The sequence below is a fragment of the Dipteris shenzhenensis genome, chromosome 2, assembly GCF_047967505.1.
Source record: "Dipteris shenzhenensis isolate YYH24624 ecotype China chromosome 2, Dip_SZ_1.0, whole genome shotgun sequence".
NCBI lineage: Eukaryota > Viridiplantae > Streptophyta > Polypodiopsida > Gleicheniales > Dipteridaceae > Dipteris > Dipteris shenzhenensis.
In genome coordinates, this window is record NC_141597.1 from 35213970 (window position 1) to 35234218 (window position 20249).

Consider the following 20249-nt stretch of genomic DNA (forward strand, 5'->3'; position numbering starts at 1 on the left):
ATTCGGAAGTTAAACAGAAACATGGATTGCAAACAAGAAATGCCATGTCATGGGGCACATCATATGGATACTTCTTTTAGGGGCATAAATTTGAAATTGTAAACCTAAGGATGTCATGATGTTGGACGAGATAGCACTAGGTATAGGAGTCCATTGGGCAATTGCTAGAATTTATTATAACGTTCTTATTGTAATATGTGATTCAGTTAGATTGGTATAAAGATAAGCTATAGGGAGAATATTGTATTTGTTTTCTTTTCTTACAATCAGCTTTGTACATCTGCAGGCTTATCATTAGGTGTGGATGTACAGTATCTCTCGTTCCTCACCCTCTCTCTATCTACACGATCTTAGGGCAGAAGGTTTGCCTGAGGTATCATGAGAGCTGCTTCGGATTCATCGTTGTGCAGAGGGCTGCGAAAGCCTCTATAGCAAGATTTAAAGGAGAGGTGAAGAGGTGGCTTTTGAGGCAGGCAAAGTAACTTTAGAGTACTCGTTCGATGCCTTCGATAGTTGACGAATTAATATTTCAAAAATTACCTAGGATAACCTATCAATAGGTCATTTTGGGTGAGGCAGATGGTTTGAAAAGGGGAGCTCCAAGCTCAACACATATTTCAACTTGCATGCTTCAAAACAAGGTGGAAGGGCCTCCACCTACTCATTAGGCCCCTTCAGTGAGCTAGAGCCATCAGTGAGGGACTTAAATGCTTGTAATCTCTGCACATGTGCATGCTTTTACTGGCTTAGCCACCCAGGGAGCATAGAGCCATGTGCCTTTACATGAGAGCGTATATAGATACACACACCATCCAAAGTACAACTGTGGCATTTCTCCCACCTGCTCCACCTATGGGTCAACATCTAGAGCTCTGAGAGTAGTGTAACAAATGTAGGCGAGCTAACGTCCCCATGCATTTTACTGAACTAGATTGTGGAAGCTTGGCTAAATGACACATAGCTGAAGATGAAAGCATAAAGTAAAGATACACAATCACACCCCCCACTTCATCTGGGTTGTAGCAGCCCCTTCTCCAAAGATAATATCTATGTATTGCTTTAATGTCAATCAAATGAGGTACAAAGCTAATCCAAATCATTGCCAGTCAGGCTCTGGGTCGTTGGTGTTTTTAAAACAAGGAACATCAGATGTACTTCATAATGGACATTTGATCTAAATTGAGGCCTACACCAGCAGGATATCTCAGTCAGGTTGCAGCTTCAGAAGCGTTCGTCATTGTTGGAGCTATGATTTGGAGAGATTCTGCCCTTTCTATGGCCTGAAGAGCATCATCTATCTTTTCAGTGGATCACAGGGCTCTTCTCTTGGATCAGTTCAATGAAAGAGTCCATTCAGCAAGATAAATCCGTGTGTAGGGGTTAGCTCTCGTTTCTGTTGAACACTGGCTCATCCTGATTACCTTAGTCAGAGCAGAATCGAGTCCTAGCTCAGGTATCAAGTTTGGTGCTTTCAGTGCTCACAATTCAGGACTTATGTGGAGACAGTGTAGCAGTAGTTTCTCCGGCAGAGCTTGGGGCAATTCTTTATGGACTTGATCCATGTTTTTTGCTGCTGTCCACGGACCCAGATGTGGCAATGGTGTAGGCTGTTGAGGGCATCGATTATGCAGATATTTGGGGAGTTAGGTGGGCATCCAGCCCACTCCTCTGCAGTGGCCAGTCAATGCAACATAATGCCACCATGTAGGGGGAGTATGTGGAGGGCAATCAGCTGCCATCTCTGTCAGCCTTAAGGTGTGTATCTGGAGCCGATATTCAGGCCATAACATCAGCATGGCTCCACCGTCCAACTCAGCCAGTAATTGAACCAGTTTTATTTGTTTGTGCAGTTTCCTATGCAGCAGGCTAGTATGTAGGAGCAGCATTAATGTAACAGCAGCACATGCCAAGAAGAAGAAGCAGCCAGTTATAAGGCCTTACCTCATTAGATGTGAGGAAACCAGCCTTTGGTGTCACTACCACCTAGTAGGAAGGGCATGACATGAGCCAGCTTGGAGCAAATCTAGGGACAAGCTTGGAGCAGATCAAGCCATCCTTTCCGAGAGGAGATAGCCTTAGGGCCCTTTTTTTTTTGGGCAAAAAGAGACTTCTATTAAGTATTAAAGAAAAACCGTTAGAGCAAGCTCCATACGGGATACATCATGCAATGCACGAAAAGCTCAAGAGCCAAAAAGAAAGGATTGAGGCTGATAGTGCCATCTCAATCCGGTAGAAACCTCCGAGAAAAAGGGAGAACCCCTCCAAACTCGAAGAAATATAGTCCTTCTAGAAGAGGCTGCCCGTGAGGGGCCCTGCATGCTAGCCCATATGGCTATCAAAGTATGAACCGTGTCAGTCCAAATACCCGTGAACACCTGTGATGGGTGTATCTGGGTGCCATCCAAGGCCTCAGTACATCTGGCTCTCCAAATGTGCCAAGAGGAAATGCTAGCCAAAATCTCCCAGGAGGTGTCCACTGAAACATGAGAAGCTCTGAAGGGAGTAAGTGGCACATCTTGCAGAGAGCAGGGCTCTATCACCTGCCGGCGGACCGAGAGTGCCCAAGAAGAAGGCTCACCCTCATAAAACACCTGGGGCCCGGAAAGAGAACCATGCGATCGAGCCCCAAGTCATGAAGAAAGGGGAAGTGTGAAAGATGCTGAGTATCTGAGCAACCCCTTTCCAAACAGTCCTTGCCTGACTGCAGTCCCAAAGGCAATGTTGCACTGACTCCTCTGCAGAATGACATCGAGGACAAGTGGGATCAGCCCCAAACCTTGATCTCCATAGGTTCACTGCAATCCCTCCATGAATAGAAAGCCAAAAGAAAAGAGTGATCTTTCTATTTCTGAGGGATTTCCAGAGCCGCCTCCAGAAATTTCTACGCAAATCTGCGGTGATGAAGAAGCTTTCCCAATGGGGGGCTTTGGAGGGAATCCAACCCCTACTGTTCAGCTGAAACCTCCTGGCATTACCAACCGTGAAACGAAAGAAGGGAATCCCCCTCTCTCGATGCCCATGATCTATCCACTCCCACTCTCGTGGGTCCCACTGCAAACACCTGATAGGTGCACCTCCATATAACCACAACCTCCAGGATCCCAAGGCCAAAAGCAGAGGGTTGGGGTCTAAGTACCACTGCAAGCCCGCTCCATGGTCCACAAAACCAGCAATCCTGACAGGCTGAAAGGCAACCTCAAGAAGAATGCCATCCTTGGATGTAGAAAGTAAACCTCCATCCCCAACATCGAAGACCAGTGCGTCTTCCCTGAGACCTCGGAGAGCGATCACCTGTAAAGGAACTGATGTCCTCGAAAAAGCCCCCATCCAAGTGGTGGAAGTAATAGGCAACTCAACTGTCCATTCCACCGGGATGGCTGCATCTATCTGCTGAATCCTGCGTGCTACCCCTCTGAGGTGACTCACGGACTGCAGTCTCTGATCCTCAGGTAGCCTGATAAAAGATTTCCAAGTGCCTACTGTGTAGGCGGGGCCTCTCTCCCATTTAGACCACTGCATGTAATGGGAAGTGCCCAGTGGTCTGGCATGCTCGTCAAGAATACTATCATTCCAAATGATCGACTGCCTATCAATCTCTTCGACGGTAGAAGGTGGAATCCTTTTAAGAGTGTTCCTAAAGCTCCCCCAAGCTTTCAGGATGGCAGTCATAAGAGGAGAGGTAGGAGATTTGAGAGGGGCTGATGTGAAAATCCAGCGAGGGCTGTCCACCCAATCATCTCCCAAGGTTGGTGTGCAAGCCTGAATGCGTCCAAAAAAGAAATCCTTCCAAGGTTCCTGCCCAGGCATGAGTCCCCTCACCACCACCTTACAAAGCAATGCCTTGCACTGCAAGTCCGGGTCAATGACATTAAGGCCCCCTTCACATGTAGGGAGAATAATGGTCTCCCAGGCCACCCTTGCTGCAACATCTACTGTGCCATCAAGTCCACTCCATAAAAAATTCCTGACTGGTCTGATGAGCTGAGTGATGCAATCCCTAGACCGGCACCTGCAAGAACACACAAACCAGGAGGTGGCCAAGAGAACCTGGTTCACTACCACAACTCTAGATCCAAGGTCGAGTTTGGCAGAGCTCCAGAAAAGGAGCTTTTTCCTTATACTTTCTAGTACTAGGGCAAACTGCTGTGTTGGAGAGATGTCCAATCCTACCTGGCATCCCAAATACCTGATAGGAACACCCCTCTGAATCCAGGAAAAACCAATGTCAACTCTCCAGCCTGGAGTGTCCTCATCACTGATCCAAAAGCCAAAGGATTTATGCCAGTTAATGTGTGCCCCTGCAGCTGAGCAAAAAATATCCTCTCGAAGTCCAAGAGTAAAACTGCTAGCCTTTGCCCACTTTGCATAGCCCACTCTGTGGCTTCCCAAAAGGAAAAGATATTATAAAAAATGCTCCTGCCATGCACAAAGCCTGTCTGAGTATCATGGATGAGGTCTGGAAGAAGGGGCTGTAGTCGGATGCTGATTGCCTTGGCAAGGATTTTGTAAAGAGTGCCCAAAAGAGTGATTGGTCTCCAATGGGATACAAAATTCCTGTTGCCACCTTTCGGGATAAGGTGAATGAGTCCCTCGGTCAGTGAGTCAAGCATCTCACCCGAGTCCCAAATGCCCTGCAGGGCTGAAGTAATATGATCACCTATCATATCCCAAAAGGCTATAAAAAAAGGAGTAAGACCATCGGAACCAGGGCATTTGCCCTTATGAAGGGCAGACAGAGCAGTCTTGAATTCTGTGTTGGTAAAGCGTGCATCCAGTGAGCATAACATCTCTGGGGTGACCAACACAGGTAAGCTCTGTCCTTTAGAGTAGACCAAGGTTGAATACAGCTGAGTCTTCATGAATTGCCTCTTGAGTAATGAATGGTGCATCCCACACTTGGGCATTAGATTAGAGCTTGTTGAGTTATGTACAGTTGGATTAGCTTCGTCCCTAGTCCATTGACATTGAAGGAATATATAAATTCTTGTTTGGACCCAGGGGGGCTGGGGTGCTGTTGTAGTACAATGTCTATCTTCACTTTCAATCTTTTGGATTTCGGTTATGTGTGAGTTAGCTCATTCTTTCACAGTGTAGTTTGATTAGTTAGATGAGATTGTTTTGGGAAGGTAGCTAGCAATACCCATGCATGTTATATTTCTAATTCAATTTGTTCAACCTACTAGCTAATAGTTTTTGCTGAAGCACCTCAATTGATCTTGATCACCAATTAAGGTTTTGAAAACTTCTTCTTTCAGGATAGTGCTAACCATAGTAGTCTACGGCCTCCCGAAGTGCAGTCTATGCCATAGATATGTGATGACCTTGAATGCTGCATCAAACTGCAGTGGGGAAGTTCCAAACTCGGCCAGACGATCTGGTGGGGAACCGATGGCTTACTGCAAATCATCCATGGTAGCATAAGAACCTGTAAGTGCTCCACCCGAGCCCACTTTGTATCTAAGAGATCCGGCCCCCAACAAGGGCTGTGAAGGGCCTTGGTCCGCGGTTCCTAGAAGTACGAGTGGAAGCACTGCTGCTCTAACCTGGCTAGTGAGGCATATCCTTTGCTGAGACGGGCTTGCATCGCTGGTCTCATCGTAAAGATAGGACTAGAAAAGAGAACCCCTAGGTATGTGTAGGACGAGACAATCTCAACTGGTGATCCATCAAAGGTGAACGGCTCTCTCTGGATAAATTGAAGATAACCTTGGTCTTACCAAGATTGCCCTTCAAGTCATGTGACTCGCAAAAAGACTGCAACGCATCTAGATGTCTCTGGAGAGCCTCTGCAGAGGAAGATAAGAGTACCACATCATCTGCATATAGTAAGATCTGAATGAAAGCGCCAACAAGAGAGCAGCCAGCCCCTCCCAATGTCTGCATAGATATCTCGAGCTCACCTATGTAGAGGCCAAACAAGGTTGGTGAGAGACGACACCCTTGTTTGACCCCTATAGTGCTGATGATCTCATTTGTTCATCTAGCTCATGGACGGACTCTACTTGAAACCCTCTTGTAAAGTGCCATGATGGCCCAAACGATCTCCCGGTCATAACCCAACTCCTACAACCGTCTGATGAGGCGGGCTATCCAAAGCAAGAATAGACTCTCTACTTCCGTGCCCTAGTCTCCTCAATGACACACTTGAATTGTATGTTGTTCATGGTTCCATAATCACGTTGAAATCTAGCCTGCCCCTCTACTCTGAGTCCCTACATCTATGCGAATCAACCAACCTCATAGTCAAGCATTGATGTGTATATCTTGAACATGACATGTCCAATCATGATGGTCCTGTAGTTCTCAAAGATACTAGATAGCAGGAATAGCAGAAATAGAAGAGAGAGAAAAGTACATTCTTACTAGAAGAGGGCATGGGATAAGACAACTCCCACGAGGCTGGCTAGCTTGGTGCTAGATTTAGTCCTTCTTGCATGTACAGCCAATAGGCTTATGCTTGAAAGTACCAAACAATCATAGACTTGGAATCTAAATTGTGTTATCATGAATGCCTTGCAACTACAGCTGAGGCCCCTTCTATATAAAAGTCTAGGAAAGTGGGCGAGTTTATGGGATAATGTAACGGGGGTGCCATGTGGCAAGTCCTCAAGCAAGCCTAATAACACTACTAAATGTTCAAGAAAATATTGAAGTGTTTAAATTGAGTGTGACCCTTTTATAGACTAACAGGGCCCATAACTTAACGACAAAGGCTTTGTAAGGCCAGGTCATGGCGCCAAAGGATGTTCAAGAAAAACTGTAGCACATATGGTTAGGGATGCATAGATACGAGCCAGAAGAAACTGACTGCTTGTAGCCTTCCAACAGATCACCTCATGGGAGTGGGAATGGATTGATGAGGGGCATCGAGAGAAGAGCTTTCCCTTCTTTCGCTACACAGTTAGAAATGCCTGGAGGTTTTAGCTCAGCAGTAGAGGTTGGAGGCTCTCCAGAGCGCCCCATTGGGATAGTTTTTAGATTTTCGCAGTTGTGCGGAGTGTAGGCTCTGGAAATCCCTTAGGAATAGAAAGATCACTCTTTTCTTTTGGCTTTCTATTCATGGAAGGATTGTAGTGAACCTGTGGAGATCTAGGTTCGGGGCTGACCCTACTTGTCCTCGTTGTCACATTGCAGTTGAGTCAGTACATCATTGCCTTTGGGAGTGTAGACAGGCGAGGACGATTTGGAAAGGTGTTGCTAGGATTTTCAGCATCTTTCATACAACACCTTTTTATATGACCTGGGGTTCAGTGCCTTGGTTATCTCTTAGTGGCCCTCAGGTGTTTTTCGAGGGACATGATCCAGATCCAGCTCTCATTGTAAGGCGACACTCATCCCTTCAGGATGTTCCCATCACTCCTTTCAGAGCTGCTCATGCCTCAGTAGACACATCATGGGAGATTTTGGCTAGCATTGCAGCTTGGCATATTTGGAGAGCCAGGTGTACAGAGGCGATGAGGGTATCCAGGTTCACCCTTCCCAGGTTATGGCCAGTATTTGGACCGACACAGTACACACTTTGATGGCCATTTGGGCGAGTATGCAGGGATCCTCCAGAGCAGCCACTGCCAAGAGAGTTATTTTTTTCAGAGTTTGGAGAGGATCTTCTTTCTTCTCTGAGTCTCCCTCAGGGTTGAGATGGCATTTTCAGCCTCCGCCTTGGTTTTTTATTAGCTCATTTTGAGCTGTTTTTTTCTTCATGCATTGCATGATGTACTCCCGCATTTGAGCTTGCTCTCGCGGTTTTCATTCATACTTAATGAAGTAATTTTCTTTGAAAAAAAAAAAAACAGATCACCTCATAGTAGAGAACCATGAGTATGTTGTTGAATAACTGATAACACCACATCTAACCAATCATCTTTTTAGCTCATCGTACTAAACTACCTAGTGAAGTGGAAGATCAATGATAAGTGGTTGTTCTATTTTTACAAAGACAAAGACTCAACCAACTGCAAGTGGTGCAGCCAAAGAGATTTTTGGTAGTTCATAGTATGGACAAGCCTCGAATCTATGGTCCTAGCAGCCACAGGTGACCAGAGATGCTGGTACAGACATGTGGTTTGAGAGATTAGGGCTTCACATGGATAGTCTTCCTCCATTCTAGTACAGCATTGATGTGCCGTTTCTCCTACTTGGCTATCATGAGGTTAACTAGGTCATACGTGAGGACCTCCTGCAGCTCTACACCTTCTGGACCTGGTTGGAACGGAGTGAGCTCCCAGTGAAGCTTAGCTTCTACAGAGATCATTGCCTACGCATTTTGGAGGAGGACTTTGTTGATCCTCCAAGATATACTTGGATTCATCTTCCCCATTCATTGAGGATTGCTATCGGGCAGTTTCGAGTTTCTTCGCATCGACTCCTCATCGAGAGTGTTCGAGCTGAGGGAGTACCCAGGGAGAGACGCATATGCACCTTATGTGAACTATAGTAGATCGAGTCAGAGGAGCATGTTAGTGTACTATGAGATCCGAGGGCGCTACTATGAGATCCTGAACTCAAGGCTACCTGTGTGCAAAAATTCATCGCCAGAAGTGCCAGGGATCTTGTCTTGCCATGTGTCACCCATCTAGAGAGTCAAATTTCGAAAATACTGAGATTTTGGGGCTTTTTGAGCTCTTGATCTTTTGATCCCCCTTGTGTGCTGGAATCACAAAACCATGAGGGTTTTACTCTCATGCAAGAGGAACTCAACGATCTATAATTTCAATGCACCAAGTATGTCATACCTGGCTTGTTCACAGGACAGCAATTCGACAAGGATGCCGGCATTTCTTCGCAATCATACTGTTTTCTACTCCTATTTGGATCATTGATTCCTTCTCTGCCTAGAAATTGCCTAATCATTTAGAAATTCTCAAATTTTTATCAAAAGACTTGACCTGCCAAAGTATGGCAGAATCTGGAATTTGGGGCTTTTGGTTATAATCCCTAAATTTAGGACTGTTCTATGATTAGATACCCCTGGAGAATCTCTCCATTCAGATTTACATTGGAGATTGGGGAAAATTTGATATAAAGTTGACAAAATTGGAGCAAAGTTTTCGTTTCCCTAATGGCTCCCAGGAATCGTACTTTGAATTCCAAGAAGGGTAAGATGGTCGTGAATCTGCAACCAAAATGGGCTACGAAGAAGCTCAAGAGATGGGTTTGATAGAAGATGTGAATTTGGTGGTTGAGCCTCTTGAAAATGTTGGGTTGAGTGACCATGAACCAGTCGATACTGTTCCTTCAATTAAATCATCTCCAAGACTTCGGAGTCTGTCATCTTCCAGGTCTTCCAATCTTAACACTAGGCCTAATTTTGAAGGCTTTATAGCAGTAATGCTGGAGCAACAGGAATTAATGATGGAGAAGCAGAGTAAATTAATGCAGCAACTCTTGGACCAACACCAGCAGTTAATTGGTCAATCTGGTTAGCTCAGTTCAGCTTTGGAGCAGGGTGTTGAGGGTGTGGGAAAAGATTGCAGGGAGGAAAGAGAGAATCTATGGCAGAAGCAAGGAGGTCAAAATTTCAACAACCCCCTAAGCTCACACTTACTTGGACCAACACCATTCCTTGTGGTTCAGATTATTGCCCAGCTCAGGGTACAAATCCTGATGCTGTACCAAGTTCTTCCAGGGTATACCAAGAATATCTCAAGAAAGGTGATTTTCTGTCTCAGCAACTCATGGCTTATAATCAATTAGCAGCCATGACTTCACTCAGTTTGTGAAGACTACTCACAGTGATATTCAGAAGGAAAACGGGGACAGAGTCAGGCTTGGGCAAGGAGTATAACGATAAAATTATCCGGCAAAAGTTTAAGGGTGAATCCAACCACCAAATGAGCTAGAACAGTCGTCGAGTAAGTTGGAGGACTACTTTAAACTAAGTCCTAGAGATGATGCTGCCAAATCTAATTTGCAGTATTACATTTTGGAGGATTATGCTCACATGTGGTGGAGGCATCAACTTTAGGAAATGAACAGTGGGGTAAAACCTCCAATGACTGCTTGGGAGGAATTTAGGCAAGAGATGGTTGAGACATTTCTTTCACCTCTTATAGGTGATCAATATATTTGCTGATGGTATGACCTGGTGCAACATGTTTCAGTCAAGCCTTATATCAAGCAATTCTGAAAATTATCTTTCAACTTTATGCCAAGGCTACTAAGTGTTCCTTTATGGTGCAAAAGGTGGAGTAACTAGGCCATATTATTACTCCTGCGAGTGGATCCTTCTAATGTAGAAGTGATTAAGCAGTGGCCAGTCCCTTCAACACTTACTCAGTTAAGAGGATTTCTTGGTTTGACATCATTTTACAAAAGGTTTATCAGAAACTATGCCAAACGAGCAGCTTACTCACTGATTTGCTTAAGAAAGGGGCTTTTGTGTGGGCCCATCTTGCTCAGTCAGCTTTTGATGGCTCAAGAGAGCCCTCTGGTTTGCCCTGATTTCTCAAGGTTTTTTCTAATAGACGTAGATGCAAGTGTTAAAGGCATAGGACTTGTTCTCAAACAAGGTCATGGAGTAATTGCTTACAAGAGTAGGAAACTGGGTGACAGGGAATATATCTTTCCAACCCATGACAGGGAGATCCTTGCTGTCATACATGCTATCAAGAAATGGCATCACGTGTATGGTAGTCACTTCAAGGTAAGGTCATGTGAGAGGTGCAGCGGAAACTGAACAGAAAAGAGAGAGCAAACCAGACCACACACAAACTGAACTGAGTGGAAAGAGAGAGTGACTTCTAGGGATCTCAGGAAAGGCCCAAGAACTGCTGGGCAAAACCTCCAATGAATGGTGTACAAGAGATGCTACAGGAGATGATCCAACAAGTGAGGAGGGGGCCTATAGAGGCACTCCCCCCCCCTCCCCCCCTTCCCCAAGTCAGTTGGTACAGCAGGCCAACCAGCAGCCCCATATGGGCTGACTGGCATGCTTCCAGGGGACGACCCTATGCCCTATATGGGCTGCCATGATATGCCTTATGAAGGGCTAGACACACGGCCCCATAAGGGCTGACCCCCCTGCCGACCAGCAGGTTGGCCCATCTCTGCCTATATAGAGCCTACTACGGGCGGGTCTGCTTATAAAACTGCATTTTTTCCCCCAGTTCTTGCCATAGCTTCTGTAGCATTCTCTGCATCACTAACTCCCTGATTTCACATGCATTTTCGGGGATATCAGCAGCGGTTATTGAGAGAGAGAGAAAGAAGAAAGAAAAAAAGAAATTTTATTAAAGGTCCACGGAAGGCCATACATGGCCTATGGGACACAAAATCATCCGAAAGGAAAATACATCATCAACGATGCGCCAACTAGGTGGCCTCATCGTAATACAGCTAAGATGCCAAAAATGGCTACAAAAATCCTAGGTACAAAATGAAATGAAATAGAGTACCAAAAATGCCTAGATACAAAATGTAAAATATGAAATATGAGGAACATCGTCTTCCCTAAGGGGTCTGTGATCCAGAGAGAGAGAGAGAGAGAGAGAGAGAGAGAGAGAGAGAGAGAGTGCAAGGGATCTCAGGACAAAACCCCTGAACTGTGGGGAAAACCTGTGCTTTATATAGGCACAATTGTGCTCCACTGAGATACATAACAAGTGTAGGAGGGGGGCCTATATATAGGAACCCCCCCCCCCCCCCCCCCCCCCCGCGCGGCCAGGTCGGTTGGTACATATGGGCCGACCCTGTGTAGATGGGCTGACCCCTGCTGTATGTGGGCCGACCCCTGCTCCTGCCCATAGGGGCTGCCCCACAGCCCTATAAAGGGGCTGCTCCCCTGCCATGACTGGGCCGCCTCAGCCTGCTGCTCTATAAAGGGCTGCCCCACGGCTTATAGGGGCTGACTCCCTGCCCTACACAGCTCGACCAGGCAGAGTAGGTGGCTGACCAGCAGGTCGGCCCACCTCTGCCTACAAAAAGGCTCTTGGGGAGGCTGGAAAACAGCAGGTGTGCTGCCCCAAAGGTGGTCATGCAGGCCCACCACAAGGGCCTGACATAGGCGCCTCCAAGAGAGCTTCCATGCGGCGACCAGCAAGCCAAAGAGGAGCCCTAACCATAAGCAAACCCTCCTGGGAGCTCTACCAGCAGTGTGCCACCATAGCAGCTCCATCAGGCCCCGAGCCTCCTCCACCCAGGCACCTCTGACCTACTTTACACTAGGCTAACCTCACGGGGAGTGGGCACACCCACAGCAGTCCTAAATGCTAAATGCTGTGTACGGTATATCATGTCAGGATATATGATCCATAATTGTAACTGCTATGCAAACTTCAGATATTGGATGTATTTATACGAGGCATATTATATATAGTATTAGTGGATAAAGTTTTCTTTCTGTGATTTGCATTTTGATAGTGGCACATATTTGTCATTGAGCCTGCAAGGCTTTGATAATGAAGACTTTTGTGTCTGGCAATGCAGCTGCAGGATGAGGCTTTATCTGCTGATGCTCAAAGGCTTCAGGCAACTGAAACAAATGTCAAGTTGGTGAGTATAGAGAGTATTGACGCAGTTAACAGTGCTCTCCTTGAAAAGATTTGTAATAGCAAATTCAAGTGTGCAAGAACCTGTACATGACACAAACCATTACACAAACTGATCATGCTCATTAGAGCACGTTTTGCTGTTAAACTACTCTAGCTACTTGCAACAGATGCATATTGGCTGAAGACTGAATGATATTTGTTATACTTTCTATATGCTCACCCTGCTTGATTATGTAGCAGGACAATATGCCAGTCCTATCTCTTTCTGCTTGCCCATTTGAAGCTGCTGATTTGATCGCTGAATGTTTAATACATTCTACTGTCGTGCAGCTGCAAAGACATTTTGAAATAGATACGTTACCTTGGATACAGAGGCTAAGGCAAAAGGAGCAGGATCTTCAGCGGAGGCTTCTCAAAGTAAGTTTTTGCTCCCTTGGTTTTTCCTTGTGGGGGGTGAGGGAGTTTGAGAAGCATAACAAACCTGATCTTGAGTACAGATATTGGTCCGAACATATTGTCATATTGTCTGTATCAGATACAATTTGTGAAAAATTTATGGGACTTATTACTTCAGAGGATAAGATTATCAAGAGACAATGAGTCAACATGGACCGTCATTGCACTGTCTTTGATTATTGAGGGCTTTGGATCATCTTCATTATCAGAATCAGTACAAGAGGTGGTGGCTACTAGCTGAGCATGATGTTTGTCATGTTATTTGCCCATCTTTTTGTAGTATTGGGCAATCATGTGACCAAGCTTTTTGCAGTACCAGCATATGTCATTGTCGAGCTTATGCCGGTCTTCTTCCATAAAAACTGCTACCATTTCCTCATAGGACATTTTTTGCCCTACTTTCAAAGCTCACACACTGTCCCTAAAATGTTCTTCATTGATGGGGCTGTTAAGAAGGACAGCCTTCTTATCATCATGTCAAGCTGACATTTGAGGGTGATAAGCTGCTGAAAGAGAAGACTAAGAGCAGCCAAGCGTGTTTAAGAGTATCCGAACCTTGATAAGTCATGCTATGTAATTACATCTTGAGAAACAACTTGGTAATATTTATATTACCACCAAAGGTTGCTTCAAGACTAGTCCATACTTGCTTGGTAGTTTTGGTGAGGTCTAGATGATGAGCAGATTATCAAAGAGTCCGAGACCAATAATGGCCAATGCATTCTCGTTCTTGTCAATGCAAGCCGCATGTTGAGATGGGTTAACTTGCTCATAGTCTTCAGTAGTGACAGTGTGCCACAAGCCTTCCCGCATGAGGAGGAGCTGCATCTTGGTCTTCGAAAGAGTAAATCTCATGCTGGAAAACTTTTTGAAAGAGATGCCATATTTCGTGATATGGATATAAGTAAGATAGATGTGAGCAGGAGGTAAGCTGGCCAATGCCAACTTGGTCAACTATATTGAAGTAAGATAGATGTGAGCAGGAGGTAAGCTGGCCAATGCCTTGGAAAATTTGAAGAAAAACTTAGTCAACCATATTGTTGACTTGGCTTTGAGGCTGTTGGCACTGTCAAGGCTTCTTCAACCTTAGCCAAAACAAAGAAGAAACTAAGTTTTATTTTGGCCGCTCGTTCATGGTCAGCACATATATAGAAAAGCGGGCGGTACCATAGATGGGGGTGCAGCTTACTGTAGGAGAAAGAAGGAGCCTACAGAGCTGCAAGTTGACGTGGATCGGGAAAGGGCAGATTTAGAAGCGCTAGCTGCTGGTGACTTTCCTCCAAAGTGGCGATGGCCTGTGTGTAGACAGGGAGTGGATAGGCCTCTGGTATTTGGCAGAAATGAGAGGAACAACATACTAAACTTAGCAGATATGGCTGAAGAACGACGACCTTGGAGTGGAGAAATATCAGGGTCAAGCCCCTCTACTTTGGTGGCTTTTCAAAATAGCACCGACCAAAAAAAGAAAAGAAAAAGGGAGCATTGCTGCAGTAATACGGAAGCTGCTTGTCCTCAACAGGAGTGACTCAAGAAGCGATGGACTGACACTGCCCGAGCATAGATATAGATGGTAGCATCACTCATCAAAGGACCCAAATGGCAAGGACGTCTGAGCTTGGACAGACCATGATGAATTTTTGTCTTCTATGAATTCATTGAAAATGTGCATGCATTCTCCATGAGATTTCCATCAGACAAACTCAATTTGTTCAAATTTTGACCTCTCGAGCTCTAGCTTGCTGCTGCGCTCAATTTAATGTGGAGATAGTGAATTTCGGATGACACAAAACGAGAAAGCCTTTCCGTTGATTGCAAGGAGGAGATATAAGGGAGGCAGCAGGCATGGATAATTGCCCGGAAGGGAGAACTTTGGAGCTGTGGTTGCTGTGATTCAAAAAACCACACGTCATGAGACAGCTTGCAGGAGGACTGGTGGCATCGTAGTAATAAAACAATGAAACAAATGAACGTTCTCAATAGAATGCAAGAAGCACTCAATGGAAAGCCACACTGTGAGTGCAGAACGTCATGTCCTCATGAATCACGAGGCAGTTCGTCATGAACCTCAAAACAATCTTCACCTTTGGGAGACTTCGTGGAGAAGCGGAGTTGGGTCTTTGATACCAACTGAAGAGACACAAAGGTCATGAGAGAGGGTCATGAGAGAGAGAGAGAGAGAGAGAGAGAGAGAGAGAGAGAGAGAGAGAGTAAAAAATTGAGCACAATAATCATAGATAGGATCCAAGGGTAAACACACCCTCACGGCATAGCTAGCCGACCAGAGCTGCTGCTCCTCCCTGACCCTTGCTGCCCCCTCTCCCTCAGCCCCTGCCTCCCTCCCCCTCCCTCGCCCTCTCTCTGTCTCCCTCTCAGCCTGCCCCCTCCCCTCTCAGCCTGCCCCCCTTCCCTGCCCTCTCAGCCCGCTCCCCCTCCTCCGCCCCTTCCTCTCACCCGCTCCCTACCCCCTGCCTCAGCCCTCTCCTCTTCCCCGCTCCCTACCCCCCGCCTCAGCCCTCTCCTCTCCCCCGCTCCCTACCCCCCGCCTCAGCCCTCTCCTCTACCCCCCTCTCCTCTCCCCCGCTCCCTACCCCCTACCTCAGCCCTCTCCTCTCCCCGCTCCCTAACCCCCCGCCTCAGCCCTCTCCTCTACCCCCCTCTCCTCTCCCCCGCTCCCTACCCCCCGCCTCAGCCCTCTCCTCTACCCCCCTCCTCTACCCCTTCTTCCCGCTCCCTGCCCCTCCTCCCTCTCCCTCTTCTTCTTCTTCTCCTCCTCCTCCTCCCTCCTCCTCATCCTCCCTTTCCTCCTTAGCCCCTCCTCCTCCTCAGCTCACCTTTCTCCTCCTCCTCTCCCGGGCAGCTTATTGCGGAAGGAACCTTGTTCGTGTTCGAGTTGGCCTCACCTACCTCGATTGGCGATGGCTTTGCCTTCAACCAATCTTCGTCCACTCCCACCGACCACGAAAACAATTGTTTTCTCAAAAGACGAGCTGCAGCAGCTCAAAAACGATACTGAGCAGGAGAGCTCGACATCGCTCTTTGCTCGCATCCATGGGTCCCACCCTTCCAGGCTACAGGCCAGGGACTGGATGCTCGCCACTCTACCTGGAGACCTCGCAGGGCACCTTACAGATGTTTGTCTGCTTGAGCGAGGTTTCTTCTAGATTGTTTTCGACTCCTCGGAGGTAGCTCGTACATTGCTGTAGGCTAGCCCATTAGCATTGAGCTCCAGGAGGATTTTTTTGACCCCTTTTTCTTTGGGGTTTGATCCTGTCGAGGAAGACAGCCGGACGACGTCACTTTTCATCCGATTTCTAGGTCTTCCTCAGGTGTACCATCGATTGCTACATTCCATTGGAGCCGCCTTTGGAGTGGTTAATGAGATATTCCCTCTCCTTGAGATGTCTACTTCAGCAGCAGAGGCAGTCAGGTCTGATGGGATACCGCGTGTTAGGGTCATTGTCTCTGACCCTAACATCTCGGATGACCGCATTATGCTTCAGCGTCCAGATGGCTCCTTCTTCAGACAGAGAGTTGAGATTGCAGGGAGATAGGATCAGTGTAGGATTTGCAGGACCCTTGGGCACTTTGCCAGAGATTGCCCAAGGAAAAAGAAAAGACCAAAAAGATCCACAGGTGCGCCTCATAGCTTCAACCGACCTGGACCTTCTTCACGACCAGTTCCTACCGCCCCACACGTTGCTAGACCTTCGACTTCACAGCCAGGACCTTCAGCCTCTTGTCCTGGTACTTATATAGCGCGTACAGGACAGTTAGCACGTCCTGCTCCAATCGTCGCTCGTTGGGTGCCTGTCAGAGTTGGTGAGTTGGTACCTCAAGCTACCACTGACGGGACCGCGGACACGTCTCTTCAGGCAGGAGACATCCTTGTCCTGGTTCCATGTGCAGATGAGGCTGCTCCTGACCCTGCTCAGATGCAGGAGCGCTGATCTAGGGAGAACCTTCCTGCAGAGGCCCGTGCTTTACTTGAGCGGAGTGACAGAGTTGTGGTTGAGATCAGGTAGATGTGTCTGCCTACACGTGACAGAGGTACTTCCGCAGGGCTCCTTCGCACTCTAGCGCCAAAGGTACTTCGTAGGAATTCATTTTCAGTTCTAGCAGACTTGGCTGAGTTTGAGGGGCACCGAGAGAAGAGGTTTCCCTTCTTTCGATATACAGTTAGAAATGCCCGGAGATTTGAGCGCAGCAGTAGAGGTTGGAGGCCCTCTACAGCGCCACACTAGGATAGTTTTCAGATTTCCGCAGCTGTGCGGAAGAACTTTTGGCGTAGGCTCTGGAAATCCCTCAGGAATAGAAAGGTCACATTTTTCTTTTGGCTTTCTATTCATGGAGGGATTGCAGTGAACCTGTGGAGATCCAGGTTCGGCGGAGCTGGCCCTACTTGTCCTCGTTGTCACATTGCCTTTGGGAGTGCAGACATGCGAGGACGATTTGGAAAGGTGTTGCTAGGATTTTCAGCCTCTTTCATACAACTTTCTATATGACCTGGGGTTCAGTGGCTTGGTTATCTCTTACGGGCCCATAGGTGTTTTTCGAGGACATGATCCAGATCGAGTTTTCATTGTACGGCGACATTCAGTAGAGTCTTGTTCCCTCCAGGATGTTCCCCACACTTCTTTCAGAGCTGCTCATGCCTCAGTAGACACGTCTTGGGAGATTTTGGCTAGCATTGCGGCTTGGCATATCTGGAGAGCCAGGTGTATAGAGGCGATGGAGGTTATCCAGGTTCACCCTTTCCAGACTATGGCCAATATTTGGACTGACACAGTACACACTCTGATGGCCATTTGGGCGAGCATGCAGGGATCCTCCAGAGCAGCCACTGCCAGGAGAGTTAACTTTTTCAGAGTTTGGAAGGGATCTCCTTTCTTCTCTGAGTTGCCTTCAGGGTTGAGATGGCATTTTCAGCCTGCGCCTTAGTTCTTTATTAGCTCACTTTGAGCTGTTTTTTCATGCATTGCATGATGTACTCCCGCATTTGAGCTTGCTTTCGCGGTTTTCATTCATACTTAATGAAGTAATTTTCTTGAAAAAAAAAAAAAGATAGGATCCAAGTTTATATAGCCACAAGGGCTGAACCTTTGACCTCACCTATGATGTCATGTCCATGACCTTATCCACTCCCAAAGCCCACCTGACCCTTCAAACACAACAATATGCACAATTTCTCACACAACTCTCACACCACTCTCAAACACACACTAGATAATATCAAAGACCCTCTGGGTAGAGTTGAGATAGCCTGGACCTTCATTGTGTGTGCTCCGGTCAACGTCTGCATTGTGCATGGTCTTTGTGTCTCTAGCTCCATAGCTCCGCATCGTCTCTTATTGTTGATCCATTCAGCCCTCATCTCAACTAAGTCGTGCTCCTCCACTCTACTATATCCTGGAAGCTGACTCAAATGTGTGGAAATTTGTGACATGTTGCGTGCTCGATATATCTTTGTCTGCTGTGGCGCTATCACCTCCTGTTGTCTAGTCTGTCTTAGTAGGGTCTCTTTGTGTTGCTACATTTCAATCAGATACAGATAAGAGACTAATGTAGGTGTGGTCATGAAAGTGGATCTACTGAGAGAGTGGCCCAAAATCCTACCCTCTTGAAAAAGGGAATGTATCGTCCACGGATCTCATAATAGGCTGGGTAAGTGCATATGAAATGCTCCTTGGTCTCCACCTCTTCCAAGTATGCCTAGCTTAATCGTGAGCTTCGGTCTAGTCCATCTTCATAGGGTCTCTTTGTAATGCCACATCTTAATCAGATAGAGACTAATCATGAAAGTAGAGAGTGGCCCAAACTCGTACCCTCTTGAAAAAGCAATGGATCATCCACGGATCTCATAATAGGTTGGGCAAGTGCATACGAAATGCTTCTCTGTCTCTAGGTATACTTGGCTCAATCCTCAGTTGATGGGACGAGACCCACATTAGTGCATGTGAGACTCATTTATCCTCTAATACTGGGTCTGATAATCACTCCATCCTCTGTTAATCTCAAAAAGTGGTCTCCGTAGAACTAGACCTTGGTGGGAAACTCTTGGCCCCCCCCCCCCCCCCGAGTCCGTGACGTATAGAGATGGAGTAAACAACCTTATGATACGATTGATATCATCTCATGGGATCAGGGGGGATGTGGCATTCAAACCGTACTGGAAGGAGGGGAGTTGGTTCATCTAAATACCTTGACTGGCAAGCCATCTAGATATACATGCATACCCGGCCATGTTAACCCTCTCTATGCTAGTTTTTTCAGTGCCAATCTCGGTAGTCTCCAACGGGGCAAAGCCCAAGCCCCATGTAGGCATTTCATTGTTTGAAAGATGGCATTAATCTAGAGGGATGTCATGGCGAACTTTGCCTATACTATCTAATGAGGGACTGTCGAGTCATCTTGGATTCCATAGCCTCTCAAATGTTTGCCACCTGTAGCCTCTCAAATATCCGCAAATTAGTCGCTAAGAGATCACTTTCCCAAAAGGGTGTTGCATACATGGATGTGGGTATCACTAGTATATCAAACGAACATCCCTTCGTCGAGGGGTCCTGGAAGAGTGTTTGCTCTAGTCGGGCCAGAGCTTCTTGACCTCGTGTAAGCCCCCTGATTGCATGAATGATCGTGAAAACTCGTCTTGTGAAGACTTAACCTAGATAAGTGTATGATTGCATTATCTCCACTGGCTCCCCTGGGTAAGTGAAGCTGTGCTAATGAAGTACTGCCTGGTGAAAACCATAACCTTGGTCTTGCTAAGCTTGATTGTCAAGTCTCTCTCCCTGTAAAACAACTCTAGGGCCTCTAGGTGTCTTTGTATGACCACTGTTCTGAAGAGATATAAGGACTATGTCATCTGCGTACAACAGTATCTGTATCATCAAATCAGCAATCATCTATCCCTCACCTTCCAGGCGATCAATAAAGGTTGTGATCTCGTCAATGTAGAGTCCAAAGAGTGTCGATGAGAGAAGGCATGCTTGCTTCACTTCTATCACGCTCTCAATCTAGTTTGCAAACCTTGAAGGGCATGTATTCTCCCGTTGATTGACTCATATAGACTCATCACCCCCAAATCATGTCTCTTGGGATGTGAATCATGCGGGATTGTGGGATTGTGTCAAAGGCCTTCTGGAAGTCTATAGATCAAGGATAGACTTTGTGGGATCTCGATCTCGCCTCCTCAATGATTTCTCATAGAGTGAAGATGTGGGCAAGAGTAGAATGCTTTCTCTGGAACCAAGTATGTCCCAAATCCCGTTGTCCTTGTCTTGTAAAGGAGGTAAACTCTCTCTAGTA

The 20249-nt window shown here is 46.6% G+C and overlaps 1 protein-coding gene across 7 annotated transcripts in view; it reads left to right on the forward strand.

Annotated features, from left to right (window-relative positions):
- LOC147904679 (nuclear pore complex protein) overlaps positions 1-20249 on the forward strand; it is an 80567-nt gene that overhangs the window by 19111 nt on the left and 41207 nt on the right. For all 7 annotated transcript variants that reach the window (XM_087387953.1, XM_087387959.1, XM_087387950.1 and 4 more), the window contains 2 exons: positions 12424-12489; positions 12819-12905. In XM_087387953.1, coding sequence (XP_087244079.1) covers positions 12424-12489; positions 12819-12905 — 153 coding nt within the window. The remainder of the gene's footprint in view (positions 1-12423; positions 12490-12818; positions 12906-20249) is intronic.